The 19,246-nt window shown below is 44.9% G+C and overlaps 1 protein-coding gene across 6 annotated transcripts in view; it reads right to left on the reverse strand.

The window, feature by feature from the left end:
- Positions 1–19,246, reverse strand: part of LOC108294860 (cat eye syndrome critical region protein 2) — a 198,298-nt gene that overhangs the window by 16,202 nt on the left and 162,850 nt on the right. For all 6 annotated transcript variants that reach the window (XM_037734359.1, XM_017516861.2, XM_017516860.2 and 3 more), the window contains 5 exons: positions 17,500–17,656; positions 2,198–2,327; positions 828–865; positions 650–741; positions 235–361 (listed from right to left, as the gene is read on the reverse strand). In XM_037734359.1, the coding sequence (XP_037590287.1) occupies positions 235–361; positions 650–741; positions 828–865; positions 2,198–2,327; positions 17,500–17,656 (544 nt within the window). The remainder of the gene's footprint in view (positions 1–234; positions 362–649; positions 742–827; positions 866–2,197; positions 2,328–17,499; positions 17,657–19,246) is intronic.

Here is a 19,246-nt window from a genome sequence, read left to right on the forward strand (position 1 = left end):
GAAACTCCGTCTCACAAAAAAACAAAAAAACAAAAAAAAAAAAACAAACAAGCAAAACCAAACTAAACCTGTGTAAGTGGCTGGGATGGTTAATCCCATGGCTTTTCATACACATTCTGTGCACTGTCCTAAAGAAAAGTCACTAGGATGCGTATTTCTAAAGGAGAAAGCATTTCATTCTTGATTACAGCGGTCAGCAGATACGGATCCAGCGCAAACTCCTTCCCCGCTTACCACTGCTTTCCCCATTATACTTTCGACAATTCCTGAATATGGTCTTCATGTCATTTACAAACTCCTCCTTGGTACAGTATAAACCTCCATTCAGTTTCTTCTCCATGCTGGAAATATCCATGGGGGCCTAAATGAGACACATAACTCTTTATAGTTAAAATACTCCGAAAGCAAAACATTTCATACAGAGAGACAGAAAGAGTCAGACAGAGAATGAGAATTCAGTAATGCTGGTCTGTAATGAGTAACAGATAAAATGAGAAACATCACATCAACTTTCGACAGTTGAAAAAATGTAATAAAAAAAAATGTGTACACACACACACACACACACACACACACACAAAACAAGAAACAAATGACAAAGCCCAAGAAAGATATACACACTAAGCATTATTGCAAAGACTGCTTCTACCTTAATAATCTGATAATAGTTAGGAGCATAAGATTCATCCACAGGTTCCAAAAAGGGCCAGGAATCCTTGTGAGCCTTTACCACGTCTAGAACTGAGAGCCAGAGAGGAGATCTTGATTAACACACTCACAGACGAAAACTTTCATCAGAAACGGAACAGTGGAGAATGGGAACTAACCTTTATACATAGCAGTGAAATCATCGTCCAACTCAAAGCTGCAAATCATAAAATAAGACATTAATAGTAACTCTGACCACCTTCTCTCCTGCGCTCTCTCAGGTCTATAGCAGACACAGCTGAAATAAGAGATGGAATAGTCCTAACAGTGTGGTTTAGATGAGCCTGTGACACTGGTAACACTCCCTGGAAATACAATTAGGGACAGTGGACCTTAACCGGGAATGTCACTTTTCTCCTCTAGAAAATGTGGGGTTGGCCTGGATGATCCAGAACTTTACAGTACCAGAATGTTAGTTATTCAACTGCACATTCGTTTCCATTTTATTTAATTATTTTGAGGCAGGATCTCGCTCTGTTGCCTTGGCTGGAGTGAAGTGGCGTCATGACAGCTCACTGCAGCCTTGATTTCCTGGGTACCAGTGATCCTCTCACCTCAGCCTCCTGAATAGCTGGGACAACAGGTGTGTGCCATCATGCCTGGCAAATTTTTGCATTTTTGGTAGAGGTGAGGTTTTGCTATGTTGTCCAGGCTTTATAGCACAAACTTAAGCAAGCTTTATTTTACTTATGAATATTTTTGTGATCTAAAGAATAATCCAAAGAAGCATATGATAAATGAGCTCATGAACACTGATTTATTTATTTATTTTTTGACATGAAGTTTCGCTCTTGTTGCCCAGGCTGGAGTGTAATGGTGCAATCTTGGCTCACTGCAACCTCCACCTCCCGGGTTCAAGCAATCCTCCTGCTTCAGCCTCCCGAGTAGTTGGGACTACAGGCAAGTGCTACCGTGCCTGGCTAATTTTGTATTTTTAGTAGAGATGGGGTTTCTCCATGTTGGCCAGGCTGGTCTTGAACTCCTGATCTCAGGTGATCCACCTGCTTTGGCCTCCCAAAGTGCTGGGATTACAGGAGTGAGCCACCACGCCCGGTCAACACTGAATATCTGCCTCTTGAATTTTTAGGAAGGAGTAAAGATACATGTACCTAGTAACATCACAGGAAGTAATTACTTCAAAAAGAATGAACTGCTATTCACATTTCCAAAGACCTAAGTCACATCATAATCAGATTCTGATTTCATTAAATTAAGGGGATGAGGACGGAAGAGCTTAGTGTAAGTATCACTTCTGCTCCCACGGAGTGTGGCAGGAAGAGTGTCAGGGGCCAGGGCATCTGGGCATGTCTGTGTGCCTGAGGAAGGGCACCAGGGCTAGCTGTGAGTACAGGGCCAACCTGTGAACTCCCACATGGGGACAATGTGACCCAACAGGGCTGTTGTAAGGATCAATGGGGAGTGTGCTGAGCAGGGCCTGAGTGCTTAACAAATGCTATCAGACGCCACTGCTGCTGTAATAAATACTCACAGGTCCTTCGTCTTTTTTTCCTCCCTCATGGGAGAACTGGGGTCCAGATGGGAAAGTTCTGGAGGGAGTTCCTTCCCTTGAGCCAGCAGCCATGCCCTTTCTTCCCTGAGCTTTCTCCTCTTGGCTCGGTCTACAATGAAGACAAAGGGTGAGTGAGTTGTGCTCCAGACGCTGACGTGTTCCATCACCACTGTGGGAGAAGAACTGTGAAGCGACTTCCGCTCCTTGGCCACCCTCTTCTTGGTAATTGGAATGTTTCTATGCTGGAATGCTTTATGAAAAGGGGAAAATAACTGAACCTGTCTCCTCACGCTGAGCTCAAGGTCGGGGAGGAAGGTGGCAGGACAGGCACAGTGTAGAGGGGGTGGGGGGGAGCAAGGCAAAAGGAAACAGAAGAATGGCAGCCGAAGAAGGACGAGAAAGTACAGGGTAAATGAGGACTACCTTCTTGGATGACTCGAGGCCATTCCCATCTTTTACTCAGAAAAAGCAACAACTGCAAATCCTTTTAGGACCCGACTCTCAGTGCAAACACACACCGGATTTTATATGCACGCCCCGGCTCCTGCCGTTCTGTGTTTATGAAGGCATCCAGGCAAGCAATGGTCTGCTCCCCACCCCACCCCGCGAGCAGGCAGCAGGCCCTGCCTCCAGTGAGAGTTTGGCTGGGAACCGGGCAAGGTGGCAGCTGGGCCTGGCAAGGAGCGGGAAGGCAGGGATGATTTTTCCCCGGCTCCCAGCAACGGCCGTGAGAAGCGTCCTCGGCCGTGAGAGGCATACTCGGCACTCCACTCCCAGCCTCATGGGGCACTTACCACTCTCAGGGAACAAGGAGGCTGGCGCCAAAGAAAAGAGGCACCGAGAAAACCAAGACTGCCGGACAGCAAGGCACACAGATGCAGGGGAGAAGCCAGCACAGAGCCGGGATTTCCTTCCCCCGTTCTAGCTTCCGTTCCACAAGGGACAGGATCTTCGCCTGCCTGCTGCTGTGGGCAAGTCACGACCCCTGTTGAGCTCCATTTGACTTGAGCGTTGGTTCCTAAATTATTTTCATTTGTGATGCTAATCTATATCTCTTTTAATTAATGAAGTTTGCTATCACCAATATTTTTTAAAAACATTAAATTAAAAAAAAATTTGTTGTCTTTCTTTTTCAGTCTCTAAGAACTGTCTAAACCGACTTTTAGTTTTTTTTTCCTGGGGAAAAAAAACAACTTAAACCATAAAGAAAACTGTAAATTAATGAATTCCCATGTATCCCCCAAGCTGTCAAATCTTAAACATTTTGTCTTATTAATGTTAATACCGTATTTCAGGGTATAATTATTCTTCAGCTTAACAATTCATTATTCTCCTTGATTCCAATTTTAGAAGTCTGTAAACAATAGTGTCAACAGATTTATGTTTTTCTTTTTTTTTTTTAACAACAAATGTATCTTAAAACATGTCTTCTCAAGCACGCGTGTAAGGATTCTCTACGGTGTGAATCCAACAGCAGAATTACCAGATAGTAGTAAAGTATATACACACAAACTCCACCAGGCACTGTCCAATGGTGTCTAGCATTTCCAATGACGTTATTATAATAATCATAATAATTTTTTTTTTTTGAGATGGAGTTTCGCTCTTGTTGCCCAGGCTGGAGTGCAATGGCGCCATCTCGGCTCACCGCAGCCTCCACCTCCTGGGTTCAGGCAATTCTCCTGCCTCAGCCTCCTGAATAGCTGGGACTACAGGCACGCGCCACCGAGCCCGGCCCCAATGAGGTTATTTTTTTAAAAGTGCTGTCTAAAATGTTTTTTTGTTTTTTTTTGGAAACAGAGTCTTACTCTGTTGCCCAGGCTAAAAAAGTGGAGTGGTGTGATCTCAGCTCACTGCAACCTCCACCTCCCAGCTTCAAGAGATTCTCTTGCCTCAGCCTCCCGAGTCGCTGGGACTACGGCACTGCTACCACACCTGGCTACTTTTTGTATTTTTAGTAGAGACGGGGTTTCACCACGTTGGCCAGGCTGGTCTCCAACTCCCAACCTCCAGTGATCCGCCCACCTCAGCCTCCCAAAGTGCTGGGATTACAGGAGTAAGCCACCGCACCTGGCCTATATCTACTTTTTAGGTAGCAATCTCATTTACCTCACGTTCATTTAGTACGATAAAACATTTGCATCTTAGCCAAACTCACGAATATAACATACGCTTTGGATGTTTCACGTGCGTCTTCCTGACTGGAGTGATACGGAACCTAATATTTACCTATTTTCACGTTTACTACTGCTGCACATTTCGTGTTCTCTTCTGTGAATTTCCTGTTCATTTGTCTTTGTGCCTGTGGACTACTAAGGTTCTTACTTATTTGGAGAATGCTTTAAAATAATCTGAGTAAGTTTTCGTTGATGTGTGTTAAAATTATGTTCTTCTACTCTGCAATTTGTCTTTTTATTTTGTTAACGGTGTTTCTGCCACATGTATGTTTCAAATAAATAATGTAATCAAATGTGTCAGGCTCTCTCTCTCCCCTTACAGTTTCTGCTTTTTGTACTTAAAAATTATTTTTATCCCAGTATCTTAAAGATATTCACCTATAACTTCTTTAGAAAGGTTTTGGCCTTTAGTGTGTCTGGAAATCTGGAACTTATATAAGGAGCAGGGATGTACATTTTTTCCTTATAAATGAACAAGTGTACTGATACCACTGTTCCCCCCCAAAGACACAGGGGTCTCGAATTGTTGCGATCACAGCTCACTGCAGCCTCGAACTCCTGTGCGTGAGGGATCCTCCCAGCTCAGAGACCTGAGTGGCTGGGACTACAGGCACACACCAGCATGCCGGGCGGGGTTTCTGAAAAACCCATGTTCTCTCTTGAGGTCTGCTTCTGGTGTTACTATCTCTAAGCCAATACCATTCTCTCTTAATCACTGCAGATTTGATCTATTCGGTATAATGACTGTCCCTATTGTTTTTGTAAGTTATCACGGCTATACAAAGCCCTTTGCTCTTTTATATGAATTTTAGAAACAGTGTGTCGAGATCCATATAAATTTTTTTTTTTTTTTTTTGGAGACAGAGTCTTACTCTGTCACCCAGGCTGGAGTACAGTGGTGTGACTTTGGCTCACTGCAGCCTCTGCCTCTTGGGTTCAAGCAATTCCCATGCCTCAACTTCCCAGATGGCTGGGATTACAGGCATATGCCTCCATGCCTGGGTAATTATTGTATTTTTAGTAGAGACAGGGTTTCACCACATTGGCTAGGCTGCTCTCAAACTCTTCAGCTCAAGTGATCTGCCCACTTCTACCTCCCAAGGTGCAGGGATTACAGGTGTAAGCCACTATGTCAGGCTACCATAATATTTTTTTGTTTTTCTTTGAGATAGAGTCTCACTCTGTTGCCCAGGCCGGAGTGCGATGGTGCAATCTTAGCTCACTGCAACCTCTGCTTCCCGGGTTCAAGCAATTCTTGTGCCTTAATCTCCCGAGTAGCTGCGATTACAGAAATGCAATACCACATCTGGCGAATTTTTGGATTTTTAGTAGAGACGGGGTTTAGCCATGTTGGCCAGGCTGGTCTCGAACTCCTGGCCTTAAGTGATCTGCCTGCCTTGGCCTCCCACAGCGCTGGGATTACAGGTGTGAGCCACCATGCCTGGCATTTTTTTTTTAAGTTGGTTTGTAGCAGGTTGTGGTGGTTCATGCACCTTGGGAGCCTGAGGTGGGAGGATCACCTGAGCCTAGAAGGTCGAGACCAGCCTGGGCAACATAGCAAGACCCTGACTCTGTTTAAAAAAAAAAATAAAAAAAGGTGGTTTGTTCAAATCAAATTCAAAAAGGTCTACATACTGCACTTGGCTGCTATGACTCTTAAATCTTGAATTTCTAACAAGTGTCTCCTCATTTGTTCACTGAAAAAACTGGGTTGTTTTGTTCCTGTTGGGTTTCCTACACCGTGGACGGAGCTGATGGCGTCCTCACTGTAGGGTACATGTGCTCCCCCATCCCTTCTATTTCCCTTAAACTGGCAGTTATAACAAGAGGCTCTGATAAAACAAACCCGAATTCTGGCCAACAGTACTTCACAGACGATGCTGTGTACGTTCACTCTCATTACATCAGGAGATGTAATGTCTACTTCTCTCTGTGATGCCAAATTTGATCAGTGTGTTCAGGTGCTGTCAGCCGAATCCTCCCATTATAAAGTATCTCATTGTCTTTTACCCAATGCTTTTAGCAGCTGGAAGGTTAATCTGAGTCCTAAGACAGAACTAAGTTGCAAGGAGACTTAGCGCCCATTTTCTCACTCCTTCCAAGGATAGTGTCATATCTAGCACCTCTAACTAGTACGCACCTAGTAAAAGGTGCACAGGATAAAGGTTAATTCATTACATACAATGAATACATTAGGACAGCGGTCTACAAACCTCAAACCACAGCGTGGAGGCCGCAACCTGCTTTGATAAATGAAGTTTTATTGGAACAATGCCCTGCATAACTTTGAAGCCAAAAACATTTACATTGTGGCCTTTTATAGAAAAAGTCCCACTTTAGAACACTGGGACTTAATCACTTCCTGAAACCTTGAGTTGGGAAAAGCTACCCATAGGTCCATTTATCACTTGTTACTCTATTATTTCTGCTGCATTTATTGACCAAATTCTATTCTTTTTTGGTCAGTTGTTTGCATATTCTGAAATACAGTGTGTGAAGAAAACAAAAATTTTCTTTGCTTCTATTTAACGAGTTTTTAAAATAAGTTGTCCTAGGGGCCGGGCGCGGTGGCTCACGCCTGTAATCCCAGCACTTTGGGAGGCCGAGGTGGGTGGATCACGAGGTCAAGAGATCGAGACCATCCTGGTCAACATGGTGAAACCCCGTCTCTACTGAAACTACAAAAAATCATCTGGGCATGGTGGCGCGTGCCTGTAATCCCAGCTACTCAGGAGGCTGAGGCAGGAGAATTGCCTGAACCCAGGAGTCGGAGGTTGCGGTGAGCCGAGATCGCACCATTGCACTCCAGCCTGGGCAACAGGAGCGAAACTCCGTCTCAAAGAGAAAAAAAAAAAAAAAAAAAAAAAAGTTGTCCTATAAAGCTAAAGTGGGCAATAATTTTTTTTTTTTAGACAGAACCTTGCTGTGTTTCCCTGGCTGGAGTGCAGTGGTGAGGTCTTAGCTCACTGCAACCTCTGCCTCCTGGGTTCAAGCGATTCCCCAGCCTCTGCTTCCTTACAGGCGTGTGCCACACGCCTGGCTAATTTTTTTGTATTTTTAGTAGAGATGGGGTTGCGCTATGTTGGTCAGGCTGGTTTCGAACTCCTGACCTCAGGTGAGCCACCATGCTCGGCACAGTAATTTTCTTGTTTTGAAGTATCATGAAGAACTCATGAATTCTGAATATATTTAAATTTTTAAATCGATTTTTTTTCCAATGCTCAAATATCTCATCTTAGGCCAGTGATGCGTGCTGTCAAGCCGGCTTCTGTATTTGTTTTTTTTTTTTTCTCTTTTGAGATGGAGTGTTACTCTCGCCCAGGTCAGAATGCAGGGGCGTGATTTTGGCTCATGGCAGCCTCTGCCTCCTGAGTTCAGGTCAATCTCCTGCCTCAGCCTCCTGAGTAGCTGGGATTGCAGGCACACACCACCAAGCTTGGCTAATTTTTGTATTTTTAGTAGAGGTGGGGTTTTACATGTTGGCCAGGTTGGTCTCAAACTCCTGACCTCAGGCGATCCGCCCACCTTAGCTTCCCAAAGGGCTGGGATTACAGGCGTGAGCCACTGCGCCCAGCCTCAGCTCCTGTATCTGTTGATAGACCTCCCAGCAGTCTCTGATGCTTCCTTGCTTTCTGTTATAAAATAGTCTAGGTTCACCTTATATTTCCTGCCCCAGTATTGGAATTAGTCATTTGTCAAAACAGTCTTAGTTCCTTCTAGAAGGAAACTATATTTAGAGACTATTGACCATGTGTTAGAAACAGTCATTGCTAGTGGGTCATGCTATCTTTTAATAAAAGTATTCATGTTGGCATTTATAGAATAACGAATGGCTGGGCACGGTGGCTCATGCCTATAATCTCAGCACTTTGGGGGGGTCAAGGCAGGTGGATCACCTGAGGCCAGGAGTTCAAGACCAGCCTGACCAACTTGGTGAAACCCATATCTACTAAAAATACAAAAATTAGCTGGGTGTGGTGGTAGGCGCCTGCAATCCCAGCTACTTGGGGGACAGAGGCGGGAGAATCGCTTAAATCTGGGAGCAGAGGTTGCAGTGAGCTGAGTTCGAGCCATTGTACTCCATCTCAAAAAAAAAAAAAAAAAAGAAGCCCCTTGGTGAATGAATTATTTCTTAGGTACAAAAGTTTCCTGGGTCATTTTCTTGGAGTTTCAAGTAATACACTACCCAAATATGTATATATGTATACATTATCTATGCATTTTTCTTTCTAGACACGAAACTCTTACCGTACAGTATGAGTTGTTAACAATGCAGAAAATCCTTGTGTTTATCCTGACTTTAAAGAAAACGCTTCTAATGTTTCCCTTCTAAGTAGAATGTCTGCCTGGATTATTAAGATACTGGCCGAGGAAATTCCATTCTATTCTAAGTTTGCAGAAATTGCCACAACCCAAGGAAGGCCTGAACCTACCAGAAGCTAGAAGAGCCACAGACTCTCACCTAGAGGATTCAAAGTGAAACCCTGTCAATACCTAGATTTTGGATTTCTCACCTCCAGGACTATGAGAGAATACATTTCTGTTATTCTATGTCACCTGGTTAACGTAATTTGTTATGGTAGCCCTAGGGAACTAACACAAAATTCAAAATTCAACTGACTACCCACCCCCCTTCCTTTTTCTGAGACAGGGTCTCGCTCTGTCACCTAGGCTGAAGTGCTGTGCACAATCACGGCTCACTGTAGCCTTGACCTCCCGGGCTCAGGTGATCCTCTTACCTCGGCCTCCTGAGTAGCCGGGAGTACAGGCATGCACCACCATGCCTGGATAACTTTTTACATTTTGTGTAGAGATGGGGCCTCACTATGTTGCCCAGGCTGGTCTTGAACTCCCGGACTCAAGTGCCTCTCCTGCCCTGGCCTCCCAAACTGCTGGGATTACAGGTGTGAGTCACTGCACCTGGCAATCAAGCTCATTCTCTTCTGAATTCTGCTACTGCTCCCATCTGCTGTCGCTATTACACAACATCCTTTCAGGGAGATCTACTTTTTCCAAATTGGTTGTTTTATGGAATGGAAAGTTCTATAATTCAGTTCCCTGTACCTACATGTCATTTATATCCAGTTTATATCTCTTCTTGCTTTCTATAGCTGCGGATCAAGGTTTTTCATCAAATCAAAAAACTGTTCAATCATTGTGTCTGAACATTCTCTTGGCCTTACTGTACTGATTCTTTCCCTATAGATCTTAGAGTGAAGACATACAGGACCTTCCATGCTATGTGCCACTGGCATATGATGAAGCCTTTTCTGACAGGTGCAAATCCAACTTTCACATTCTGCTTTGTGGTGCTGGGGCTGGGATCCTGCATCTGCAAAGCCACACTTGGTGACGCCGGCCAGGTTCTTCTGGAGTCCGACTGCCTTCAAGAGTGCTAGCGGTGGGGCGGCAGCCCCCACCTTCAGATGCCTGAGGTCCAGCTCTGTAGAGCGTCCCCTGGGCTTGCAGGTTCTGACACTCCCTCTGTGTCACCACATGGATCCTATTAACCTTTTTTTCCTAACTCCCATTTAAGCAAAGAGTCATGCGACGTTCTCTCTGCTGAAGCATCTCGTGCAGTTTTGGTTTTCAAGGCCGGACCCCGACTGGCCACAAGTTACCTCTTTCGTCATGGCCAGCTTCCCCTCATTCTGCAGTTTCCCAGACATATCACCGAGTTAACGGAGCGTACAATTCAGGAGCGTTGAGTGTGCAAGTCATGTTGTGCAGCCATCGCCACTGTCCATTTCTAGAATCTTCTCATCACTCCAGTCTGCAACATTAAACACTGACTCCCCATTTCCCTCCCCCGTCAGCCTCTAGTACAAAACATTTGTCCACCTGTGCCCTGCTGGTATCATTTACTATAATACCTTCAAGGTTCATCTATGCTATTGCATGTTTCAGAATTTCCTTCCCTTTTTTTTTTTTTGAGATGGAGTTTTGCTCGAGTACAATGGTGCAATCTCGGCTCACAGCAACCTCCGCCTCTCGGGTTCAAGCAATTCTCCTGCCTCAGCCTCCTGAGTAACTAGGATTACAGGCACGTGCTACCATGCCCAGCTAATTTTTGTACTTTTAGTAGAAACAGGGTTTCACCATGTTGACCAGGATGGTCTCGATCTCTTGACCTTGTGATCCACCCGCCTCGGCCTCCCACAGTGCTGGGATTACAGGCGTGAGCCACCGCGCCCGGCCTCCTTCCCTCTTAAGGCTGAGTAACACCGCACTCTAAGTGTATGCTGCATTCAGTTTCTCCATTTATCCACTGGTGGACACCTGGCTGTTTCACTTTTTGATTTCTTTTCTTTTTTATTCTTTTTTTTTTGAGATGGAGTCTCGCGCTGTCGCCCAGGCTGGAATGCAGTGGCATGATCTCGGCTCACTGTAGCCTCTGCCTCCCAGGTTCAAATGAATCACCTGCCTCAGCCTCCCGAGTAGCTGGGACTACAGGCGTGCGCCACCATGCCTGGCTAATTTTTTTGTATGTTTAGTAGAGGCGGGGTTCCACCATGTTGGCTGGAATGGTCTTGATCTCCTGACCTTGTGATCTGCCCACTTCGGCCTCCAAAGTGCTGGGATTACAGGCGTGAGCCACTGTGCTTGGCCATGCTTTTTTTTCTTAATCTACTTTCCTCCTTTCAAGTTTTTAAATAAGTAAAAGCTCTGAGTCGTGTCCTTGAAAGTATGCAGTCATGCCAGATGACAGAAGTTTTGAAAACAAACTCAGGGAACTCTGCGACAAGTGACTGTTGGCACTGCTGAGATGCTAGATGTAAATACCAGCTTACAACAGAGGATGGCTCTATTTACAGGTGGATCTTAACATCTACATGAAATTTCTCAGCCAGTCCCAACACAAATATTACTCATTATGTTAAAAGGACCCACAGAATTCTCTTAGAACTTAATGTCACACAAAGCTGGTTTCTCTGAATAAACTGCTGTAATTTTTAAAAGTGTCCAATTAGTAACTGATTATGTCTCTTGTTATAGTTGGAAGCTACTAAAAAGTCTGGAAAAGGTTACTGTAAGTATCTGATGGCTTACAGAAATTCCTTCCATAAGACCTATCATTTGTGACTTTAAATGTGTTAGAGGCTGTCCTGTTTTATTTATTTATTTATTTAAGAAGGGGTTTCACCATGTTGGTCAGGCTGGTCTTGAACTCCCGACCTCAGGTGATCCGCCCCCCTTGGCCTTCAGAGTGCTTGCATTACAGGCGTGAGCCACCACGCCCGGCCTGTTTTCCTTTAATCCTTCTAACGAGGTCTGCGCAGCCTAACCTGACGCAATCTGGGCTGCCCAGCAGGCCCCGCCCAGCCAGCCTTCCCGTGCTTGTTTTGTCCACCCCAGTCCACCCCAGCCGCCGGACTTCCCGCTACACATCCTTGCCTGGGTGCCCCTGCTCAGATCTGCACTGCGCTTCCCGCTTCAGGCTCTCACGGGGCACCCTCATGCACTTTCTTTAAATGTCAAATCTTCAGAGAGGACTTTCTTCTTTGTTTGAGAGATGGTCTTGCTATGTTCCCCAGGCTGAGTGCAGTGGGGAAACCAGGGCTCACTGCAGCCTTGACCTCCGGGGCTCGAAGGATCCTCACCCCACAGCCTCCCAAGTAACAGGGCCCACAGGTGGCGCCACCACGCCCAGCCATGTCACCCTCTACCTGTAAACCTGGCTAGTTTTAATTCAGATCACTCTTCACTATTATCCCAAAATATTTGTGTACTCTCCACCTTCTCACCCCTGCAATGAAAACAGTACTGTTACTTCTGGCTGGGTATGTGCTCACGCCTGTACTCCCAGCAGTTTGGGAGGCCGAGGTGGGTGGATCGCTTGAGGCCAGGAGTTTGAGACCAGCCTGGCCAACATGGCAAAACTCCGCCTCTACTAAAAATACAAATATTAGCCAGGTGTGGTAGTGCATGCCTGTAATCACAGCTACTGGGGAGGCTGAGGCACAAGAATCACTAGAACCTGGGAAGTGGAGGTTGCAGTGAGCCGAGATCAAGCCACTGCAGCCTAGGCTGGGCAACAGAGTGAGTCTGTCTCACAAAAAAAAAAAAAAAAAAAAAAAAGGCAGCACTTCCCTGCTGTGCTATGGAACACTAGGTCTTGTTCGTTCCTAATAACTATTTTTTTTACCAGTTAACCATCCCACCTCCCCCAGCCCTCTGCTACCATCCCGGCCTCTGGCAACCACCCTTTCCCTCTCTGTCTCCACAGGTTCAAGGAGTTTGATTTTTAGATCCCACAGGTTAAGTGAGAATATGCCATGTTTGTCTTTCTGTGCCTAACTTATTTCATTTAAAATGGTAACCTCCGGTTCTCTTCATGTTGTTGCCAACGACTGAATCTTCCTTTTTACAGCTGAATAGTATTCCTCTGTGTATTCCACATTTTCTTTATCCATTCATTTGCTGAAAGACACTTAGGCTGCTTCCAAATCATGGCTATTGTGAACAGAGCTGCAACCAACAGGGACGTGCAGACGTCTCTTCAATATATTGATTTCCTTTCTTGTAGGTGTATACCCAGTGGTGGGATTAATGGATTTGAGGGTAGCTCTCTTCTTAGCTTTCTAATGAACCCCTAAACTGTTCTCCCTAGTGGGGTACTAACTTAGGTTCCTACCAACAGTGTATGAGGACTTCCCTTCCTCACAACCTCACCAGCATCTGTTACTGCCTGTCCTTTGGATAGAAACCGTTTTGACCGTGTGAGATGATATCTCATGGGAGTTTGATTTGCATTTCTCTGATGATCATGATGCTGTGCACTTTTTCATATGCCTGTTTGCTTTTCTTTTTTTTTTAAAGACAGAATCTTGCTCTATTGCCAAGGCTGGAGCATAGTCTCGGTTTGATCTCTGCTCACGGCAACCTCGGCCTCCCAGGCTCAAGTGATTCTGCTGCCTCAGCCGCCCAAGTAGCTGGGATTACAGGTGTGCACCACACCATGCCCTGCTCATTTTGGTATTTTTAGTAGAGGCAGGGTTTCACCATGTTGGTCAGGTTGGTCTTGAACTCCAGACCTCAAGTGATCTGCCCTCCTTGGCCTCCCAATGTACTGGGATTACAGGCATGAGCCATCACACCTGGCCGCTGTTTTGTTTTTTTTTTTTAATTTTTTGAGACAATGTCTAGCTCTGTTGCCCAGGATGGAGTGCAGTGGCACGATCTTGGCTCACTGCAGCCTGGACCTCCCAGGCTCAAGCTATCTGTCCATCTCAACCTCTCACGTAGCTGGGACTACAGGAATGAACCACCATGCTTGGCTGATTTTTGCCTATTTTTGTAGAGATGGGATTTCACCATGTTGCCTAGGCTGGTCTTGAACTCCTGGGCCTAAACAATCTGCCAGCCTTGGCCTCCCAAAGTGCTGAGCTTACAAGCATGACTCAACATGCCTGGCCTTGTTTTCCATCCGTATGACTTCGAGAAACGTGTATCGAAAGCTTTTGCCCAGTTTACTAACTGGCTTTTTCCTAAGAGTTGTTTCAGCTCCTTATACGCTCTGGTTATGAATCCCTTCTCAACTGGGCAGTTTGTAAATGTTTTCTCCCATTCTGTGGGTTGTCTCTTCACTTTGCTGACTGTCTCCTTTGCTGTACGGAAGCTTTTTAACCTGATGGGATCCCATTTGTCCATTTTTGCTTTGGGGTGCCTATGCTTGTAGGGTATTGCTCAAGAAATCTTTGCCCAGAGAACAATGTCCTGGAGGGTTTCTCTAAGTTTTTTTTTTCTTTTAAAGACGGGGTTTCACCATATTGGCCAGGCTGGTCTTGAACTCCCGACCTCAGGTGATCTGCCCGCTTTGGCCTCCAAAGTGCTTGGATTACAAGCGTGAGCCACCACGTCCGGCTCCAAGTTTTTTCTTGTAGGAGTTTCATCATTTGGGGTCTGAGATGTAATTGTTTAATCCACTTTGATTTTATTTTTGTGTATGGCGGGAGATAGCGGTCTAGTTTTCTTCTTGTGCGTGTGGATATCAAGTTTCTCTAGCACCATTTGTAGAAGGGAAGTCTTTTCTCCGGCGTACGTTCTTGGCACCTGTGTCAAAAATGAGGTCGCTGCAGGTGTGTGGACTTGTTTCTGGGTTCTCTCTTCTGTTCCATTTGTCTCTGTGTTTGTTTTTGTGCCAGTTCTATGCTGTTTTGATCACCATAGCTCTGAAGCATAATCTGAAGTCAGGTTAAGTCCTCCAGTTTTGCCCTTTTTGGTTAGGACAGCCTTGCCTATTCTGGGTCTTTTGTGGTTCCATATAAATTTTAGGTTTTTTTTTTTTCTATTTCTGTGAAGAATGTTGTTGGTATTTTGGTAGAGACTGCACTGAATCGCTGGATTGCTTTGAGTAGTATGGACATTTTAACAATACTAATTTTTTTTTTTTTGGAGACAGAGTCTCGCTCTGTTGCCAGGCTGTAGTGCAATGGCACGATCTTGGCTCACTGCAACCTCTGCCTCCCAGGTTCAAGCAATTCTCCTGCCTCAGCCTCCCGAGTAGCTGGGACTACAGGCGCACGCCACCAGGCCCAGCTAGTTTGTATTTTTCAAGTAGAGACGGGGTTTCACCATGTTGGCCAGGATAGTATCTATCTCTTGACCTCGTGATCTGCCCGTCTCAGCCTCCCAAAGTGCTGGGATTACAGGCGTGAGCCACCGCGCCCAGCCAACAACATTGAGTCTTATAATCCACAAATGTAGAAAGCTTTCCACGTTTTGGTGTTCTTTTCAATTTCTTTCATCCATGTTTTATAGTTTTCATTGTAGAGATCTTTCACTTCTTTGATTAATTCCTAGGATTTAATTTTATTTATGACTCCTGTAGCGGGGACTACAATACAGGTATTATTAATCTTACAATATGAAAACTGAGCCATAAAAATGAGTTTTAGACATGCCTATATAAATTAAAATGTCAAGTGTACTCAGTAAGAATCCTATTTAAAAAACCCACAATCTCACTAAAAAATATAAACAAAAGCCACTTATTATGTCTAGAGGAATTTAAATATAGCACTGGAAATTGCCAATTATGGAAGATCTTAAAAGTGAGATATACTACACAGTATGATACAGGCTAAACCTGTAGATTATATGCACTAAGGGATTTATTTTATTATTATTTTTTATTGAGATGGAGTCTTGCTCTGTCACCCAGACTGGAGTGCACTGGCGCGATCTCAGCTCACAGCAACCTCCACCCGCTAGGCTGGAGCGCAGTGGCGCATCTCGGCTCACGGCAACCTCCACCCCCCAGACTGGAGTGCACTGGCGCGATCTCGGCTCACGGCAACCTCCACCCCCCAGACTGGAGTGCACTGGCGCGATCTCGGCTCACGGCAACCTCCACCCCCCAGACTGGAGTGCACTGACGCGATCTCGGCTCACGGCAACCTCCACCCCCCAGGCTGGAGCGCAGTGGCGCAATCTCGGCTCACGGCAACCTCCACTTCTGGAGTTCAAGTGATTCTCCTGCCTCAGCCTCCTGAGTAGCTGAGATTACAGACGTGCACCACCACAACTGGCCATGTTGGCCAGGCTGGTCTCGAACTCCTGACCTCAAGTGACCTGGCCACCTCGGCCTCCCAAAGTGCTGGGATTACAGGCATGAGCCACCACACCCAACCATCATTTCTTTATTAATTCTAAAACTCTTGGTGCGGTCCAGTGTGGTGGCTCATGTCTGTAATCCCAACACTTTGGGAGGCTGAGGCAGCCAGATCACTTGAGGTCAGGAGTTTAAGACCAGTCTGGCCAATGTGGCAAAATACCATTTCTACTAAAAACACAAACATTAGCTGGGCATGGTGGAATGCCTGTAGTCCCAGCTACTTGGGAGGCTGAGGCAGGAGAATCACTTGAACCTGGGAGGCGGAGGTTGTGGTGAGCCAAGACTGCACCACTGCACTCCAGCCTGGGGGACACAGTGAGATTCCATCTTAAAAAAAAAAAAAGATCTTGGTAGGAATGAGGTGCATATTATAGGTTAAGTAACTTTATGTTACTTAATAGGTATGTAAGGCCAGAATCTTTCAATTTTCCTAGCCAAAATTTTGTCCTGCAAAATGTTACATTCAAAAAGCCAAATCTATACACTATGCTGTTTTATTAAAAAATTTGCTATCCTATTTTATTAAAAAATTTAAAACACTCAATACACTTATTGAAATGGTAAACCCTGGCCTATCTTAAACTAGACCAAATGATTTATTATTATATGATTTATCAGGTTGACCTTATAAATATAATTGTTATCTAAGAAAACATCTAAAGACAGGCTGGGCGCAGTGGCTCACATCTGTAATCCCAGCACTTTTGGAGGCCGAGGTGGGTGGATCACGAGGCCAGGAGTTCCAGACCAGCCTGGGCAATACGGTGAAACCTCATCTCCACTAAAATATAAAAAATGAGCTGGGCGTGGTGACATGTGCCTGTAATCCCAGCTACTCGGGAGGCTGAGGTGGGAGAATCGCTTCAACTCAGGAGGCAGAGGTTGCAGTGAGCCGAGTTTATGCCACTGTGCTCCAGAGCAAGACTGTCTCCAAAAAACAAAACTAAACAAAACAAAAGAAGGAACACATCTAATCTAAAGACAGTTATCATCCTTGGCTTGCAGAACTAAAAACAGAAAAAAAGCCTCATCAGGCCAAGACCTGGACCTGAGAAAACTTTGTCCTAATAATGTCAATTGTAATGTTCTAGACGTGAATCAGGCCATATCTAAAAATAAACAAAAATCTATGACTTTTCTTAAACATACCTCATTTGCGTTCGAAATTATATCCGTGAAATCAGCTCTCATCAATACCTTAATTTTTTTTTTTTTCCATTTCACGTGTAGAACACAGAGAACAGAACAATAAGCCAGATTCTGAAAGACACACTAATGACCAATACTAGGGCTTCGGAAGGAATGGAAAGGCAGTGAGGGTGGATATAGGTGAACGAACACGTCAGAATACAACGCACGACATATTTAAATAGAAACTGCTGGAAGCAACTCAGATGCACGGTGGACTTGGCTGGACCTGGCGTTGGCTACAGGATGGCTGGCCCACAGACACGCACCTCTCCAGACCATGAGGGCGCTCCACGTACCTTCCACTGCCTTGACCTTCTCCTCCAACTCGCGTTTCCTCTCTTCCTTTAGCATCTGCTCCTGCTCCTTCTTCTGCACTGCTAGAAGAATCTGACGCTCCTCCTCCTCCTCCTCTTTGCGCTTTTGTTTTTCGATTCTGCTCAGCACAGGAGTCTCCTGTGAGGAACCAATGAGCACACCCTGTCAGTACACAACCACGCAAGACCAGCTCTTTGGTCTCGGTTAAGATTCAATTCACTGAATGCAACATACTCAACAACAAGTATCAGCTATCTACTGTTAGCTAGGGGCTTTATATCACAACAAGCTGACTTCGTTATCTGGAGAATACGTTTGGATACATATAAGCGTTATAACATAAGGGACATTCAAAACAGGGTAAAAGTTTTGTGTCCTACAATTTATATTATTTGTGGTATTCAGGTGATCATCTTATGGATAATTTACTGGAGAGAAGAGAAATTAGGGCAGTTCAGAGATAAGCATTTTTTTAAGAGTATATCTGATAAAGTGAAGTTTTAAAAAGCACCTTATCTAAGTTTACTAGGATGAAACACAGTCACTTGAGAGAACACAGTTCCCCCTTTTTTTTTTTGAGGCAGACAGAGTCTTGCTTTATCACCCAGGCTGGAGTGCAGTGGTGCAATCTTGGCTTACTGAAACCTCCCCCTCCTGGGTTCAAGCGATTCTCCTGCCTTAGCCTCCCGAGTACATGGGATCACAGGTAACTGCTACCACGCCTAGCTGATTTTTGTATTTTTAGTAGAGAGGGGGCTTAGCCATGTTCATCAGGCCGGTCTCAAGACTTCTGACCTCAACCTCCCATACAGGTGTGGGCCACTGTGCTCAGCCCAGAGCACGGTCTCTTAATTTCAATAATGTGCATGAATTAAAACTCTTAACTTTTACGCTTTACAAGTAAAATGATGAATAAAATTGGGGTTCTGATGGGAAGGGCCACTGTTTTGGCTTAAGGTGTAGAAAAGAGATGAAAGAGGCCACATGGAAATTCACAAACTACCCAAAGATTGGCTAGCCTTTCCATAAGATTTTCAATTCAAACATTAACAAAGATAAGTAATTGCTGGCGATATGATTACCTAAAAAAAAAAAAAAAAAAAGGTAAGGCAAGCAAAGGAAAACAGGACTATTACTATCATAATTTATGAAAGGTTTACAGTGCTTATTTGCAACCCCTCCCCCTGCCAACAAATGGGTTCTGAGCCACTCTGCAGCCCAGGACAGGAGTTGGTTTCCTCCCTTCCTTCCTCTCCCTTCTGCCCACCGCTCCCCGGAGCTGGGACTACAGGCGCCTGCTACCATGCCAGGCTACTTTTTGTATTTTTAGTAGAGAAAGGGTTTCACCATATTAGCCAAGCTGGTCTTGAACCCCTGACCTCAGGTGATCCGCTTGCCTCATGCCTGCTGGAATTACAGGTGTGAGCCATCGCACCTGGCCAAAGTTGTTTGTTTTCAATTTCTTCCCTCATCTTTTGTGTTGATGTGAAAGCTAAAACTTTTTCCTTTTTTAAAAATTATTTTTGAAGAGGTAGTTAACTGGTTCCTGTAATAGACTGTACGTGTAAGTTGCACAGAGACAGAAAAATGAACCAGGTGCCAACAGAAGGAGAATTCACATTACCCTTATAGAAAAAATACGAATGATCACATTTTGGGTGAAACATAATAGAAAGGTAAAGCTTTCTTTAACATATCTTTTCAGTAGGGAGAAGACCTAAAGATCTG

Source organism: Cebus imitator, unplaced genomic scaffold (genome assembly GCF_001604975.1).
Source record: "Cebus imitator isolate Cc_AM_T3 unplaced genomic scaffold, Cebus_imitator-1.0 Scaffold607, whole genome shotgun sequence".
In the NCBI taxonomy this organism is placed as follows: domain Eukaryota; kingdom Metazoa; phylum Chordata; class Mammalia; order Primates; family Cebidae; genus Cebus; species Cebus imitator.